The sequence below is a fragment of the Telmatherina bonti genome (genome assembly GCF_933228915.1).
Source record: "Telmatherina bonti genome assembly, chromosome: 22".
In the NCBI taxonomy this organism is placed as follows: domain Eukaryota; kingdom Metazoa; phylum Chordata; class Actinopteri; order Atheriniformes; family Telmatherinidae; genus Telmatherina; species Telmatherina bonti.
This window is the reverse complement of record NC_136631.1, coordinates 10,778,648-10,782,642: the sequence shown is the minus strand read 5'-3', so window position 1 is coordinate 10,782,642 and position 3,995 is coordinate 10,778,648. Positions and strand designations below refer to the sequence as shown.

General features: G+C 47.7%; 1 protein-coding gene across 1 annotated transcript; it reads right to left on the bottom strand.

Moving 5' to 3' along the window:
* Nucleotides 1–391: 391 nt before the first annotated feature.
* On the bottom strand, nt 392–2,260 carry LOC306772295 (leucine-rich repeat and immunoglobulin-like domain-containing nogo receptor-interacting protein 2; the record flags this gene model as incomplete). The annotated part of the gene is made up of 1 exon (XM_079261717.1): nt 392–2,260. One exon carries the CDS (start codon nt 2,258–2,260, stop codon nt 392–394), a length of 1,869 nt encoding a protein of 622 aa, XP_079117843.1.
* Between the last annotated feature and the right edge of the window lie 1,735 nt (nt 2,261–3,995).

Below are 3,995 nucleotides of genomic sequence, written 5' to 3'. Positions count from 1 at the left end.
TGTCACTCCCAGCGGCTCCCTCCCTCACCTTGATGTCACGGTGAGTCGACAATATCATTACTCATCACATCACCACTGAATCACTTGGCTAGTGCAACACTATATCACTCCCATATTGATATGTTGGTTATAGTTTTATATTCAGTGTACTGTATGAGAACATTAGGTCATATAAACACGTCCACGGTTTCATATATCACTTTTATATTCACATGTCCACTTTATCACTAGATCACCGTCATATCGACACCCACTATATTAGTACATCACTTTCGTTTTGTCACAAATCCACTTTGTCATAAAAGGAGGAAAAGAAGCGGCCAGTTTTTGTCAGCTGATATGTGTGCACTATGTTGTCGTTTCTGTCGCGTGCAATCAGTCCGCATCCATTTTAAATCATTTTCATGTTGACGCGCCGTGGGCCGCTCGTCTCAGCCACGTCTGCAGCGGCCCCGTTGGATTTCCGTGGGACGTACTCGATGTCAAAGTTGCTCCTGTGGCGTCCTTTCCCCCGACTCCAGGCAAACAGAAGCAGGAAGCAGAAGATGACCACACCTAGGAAGGATAAACAGCCCATAGCTGTAGATATAATGATAGTCTTTATGTCGATAGGGACTGTCATGTTATATAATAGTGTTCCATTCCCCCATGTGCTGTTAGAGTCTGTCAAATAATTTGAGCTTCTGTTGCTATAGTGAGATCTGTCCCCTAGGCTCATGCTATTCACAGCTAAAGATGCCGACAGACTAGCATTTCCAGCAGGGTTACTGGCGATACATAAGTACACCCCGCTGTCGTGTAGCTCTACTGCCTTGATCTCCAGGGTGCCATCGGGTTGGACCTCCACTCTGCCACTGCTTTTGGTTGTAATGTAGCGTCTGTGTGGCGTAATCCAGACCACAGAGGGTCGAGGGGCTCCCTCTGCCATGCAGCTCAGCCGGGCAGGCTGACCCTCATCGGCCATAAGCAGCTGCGTCGTGTTGGGCCCAATCCGTGGTTTGGTGCAGGTCATATACCTGGAGACAAGAGGCTCCTTAAGGTCATGGAGTGTTTTCCCTATGAGGTGGTCAGGTGCACTGCATTGAGGCTGGATGTCCAGAATCTGCAGAGAGTGGGGCTTGTGGCTGTTGAGCAGCCATAGCAATCTGCAGTCGCATACTAACGGGTTTCCACCAAGACAAAGCCTCTGCAGGGTGTCTGGTGAGGCAAACACCCCCTTCTCTAGAGAGTCCAGGTGGTTCTGTGACACATCCAGTAGCTGTAGAGATTTAAGGCCCACAAAAGCAAAGGGCTCAATGGAAACCAAGCAAGCCCCCTGAAGGTGGAGCTCCAGCAGGTGTGGGAATTGGCCCAGATCACCTTGCTGGATGTGCTGGATTTGGCAGTAGGACAGGTTAAGGTGTGTGAGGTAGGGCAGATTGCGCAGTGCTGCACCGGGGAAGGCAGATAGGTTGGTGTTGGTGATGAACAATGTTGTAAGGTTGAGGCCATGAAGTGAGAGGGGAGGCAGCGTGTCAAGCCAGGGCCAGAAGTCGATCTCTAGATGGCGCAGACGAGATAACCTCTTAAAGGAGAAAGGCTTAAGCGAGCTGATGCTCAGGTGGCGCATGCGCAGTTCAAGCAGACTGTGCAGATGTGCCAAAGCCTCAGTTGGGACCTCCGTGAGATTGGAACGTTCAAGGGTGAGGCTCTGAAGTCCGAGTAATCCCGTGAAGGCCCGCTGAGAGAAAAAAACTAATTCATTATCACCCACCTCCAGGGATGTCAGCCTACGCAGATCTTGAAAGGCATGATCCAGGAGCACCACCAGTCGGTTGTGGCTCAAATCAAGGCGGGTAAGGTTGGTCAGGCCTGACAGAACGCCGGCAGGAACCAGCGCCAGCAAGTTGCTGCGGAAGTTAAGCGAGCGCAGAGCAAGCTGAGAGCGAAACGATCCAGGCTCCACCACGCTGATAAGGTTATCGCTCAGATCCAGGTCCTCCAGCTGTTGGAAGGAAGAGAAGTTGTCTGGTGTGATGGTGCGTAGCCTGTTCTTGCTGAGGTCCAAGACTCGCGTCTCGATGGGGATGCCTTCAGGGATGCTGGGCAGACGTTTACGGTGGCAGCTGACTGACTTGCTTTGGGCAGAGCACTCGCATCGGGCGGGGCAGCTCAGAGCTGTGCTGATCAGGAGAAGCAGCAAGGCCCCGCCCAGGAAGAGGTGGCAGTGGTGCGGGGCTGGGTGTCGCATGTCTCTTCTACCCACGTTGCCCTCTGTCATGGCACGGCTTCTTTCCCATACACAGCATCATCCCGAACAAGCCCTGCAAGACAAAATACACCAACAAAAAATTTGTTGAAATGCCTTTAAATCAGCCGGCCTGCACCTCCTCCTTACACCTTCTTACATTTCCAGCCTCTTCTTTATATCTACTTAAACTGCCAGGTCTTTTTCTCCTTTTAATGAGCTGTCTCTTTCCCTCACCAAAAGGATATAATGGAATTAAACTCACAGCAAGGGAGAGACATGCAAGAAATAGAAATATATGCTGCAGAAAAATGTGATTGTTCGTCGCCACGTTAGAACAAAAGGTTGCAGGCTAAGTGGAGATGTTTTACGAGGATGGAAGATGTTTCAGCCTGATGGCGAGAAATGACCCTCTTTTAGACTGCGGCGACGCTAAATGCCCATGTGGATTTGCTGGTGCGGTGTGTCTGTGTGTGTGCTGGTGGTGGGAAGGCATGGGAAATGTGGCAGGTGTTTAGACAAAAACCAGGAAAAAAAAAAGAAACATATAAAATGACAGTTTGTGTTTGTTTCTATAATTTAACCCATATAGTTTGCAGTTTGTCTGCAAGCAAATAAAAGCCCTCCAGGGGGAATGGAAATAAATATATACGACTCCATAACATGTAGTCATCATCCTGAGTCATCTAATTTCGCTCATTGCAGCAAATATTTCAGGTTTCTATATTTATCACTGACTGTTTAAGCATACTTCTTATGGCATAATTCTGCCTGAACAAGTCATCTGTGTAGCTTTTGTTCCAGAATCGAGTCTGCAAACAATTTTATCTCATGCAAAATCCATTTGATTCCGACTGCCAATTACTTGCAGGCTAAATTGCTTCATGTGCAGCATAATAGAGTAACACTTCAGCACAAGTGTGTCACAGCAATTTGTGATTTTCATGACAGTCAAACATTTCACATATGAGTACGAGGTGATCAACAAGCCTAATGTGCAATAACTATTCTACTTATTGCTGTTTTTCCTTGCTTTCCAATCATTGTTTTTGCATTTCTTTTGTGCAGGATTTACAAAGGAAGATGCAAGAACCGTGGGGTAATGAGGAAATAAATGCAGAGTTCAACCGTAAAACATCACGGTCTCTGAGAGCAAAGTCTTTTCACAGCACAGAAAGACACGGACCTTAATATATAAACATCTTCCAGCAGCCACAGGTTGTTGAATTGACAGATGGCAGTGTAGACAGAGAGGCTGACCATAATTGCCTCATTACCGATAGATTCTGCATTCTGCTCATGGTTATCTTTGCCAATTAAGCGTGTGAAACTGAAGACACATGTGTGAGCTGTGGAAATTTGAATGCACGATCATAAAGAAAAAGAAAAAGGTTGGAAATACAAAAAGGTGCCTCTGACTGCTTTTTGACTGCTTGCAGAGCATGAAAAGCGAAGGTAAGCAGAGGATGAGCACACACACACACATACAGAGACACATACCTTACTTTGATAGTGAAGTGAGTGACATTCAGAAAATAGCTGAGATGAGGCAGAAGGAGCCGTGAGCGCTCACTCTTCCTCTCTTCCCACAGCACTCACCCCTCCGCCCGGCTCATCAGACGCACGGCTCGCATCTCCATATCTATCCCTGTCTTTTGTCTCCTCTTTGCTATTGCTTTCTTCTTTTTTTTTATCTCTCCGTCCTCCTGTTCGCACATCTTCTACCTCACTCCTTCTGCCTTCCCCGCTTCTCCTGCCTGGCCTGGCG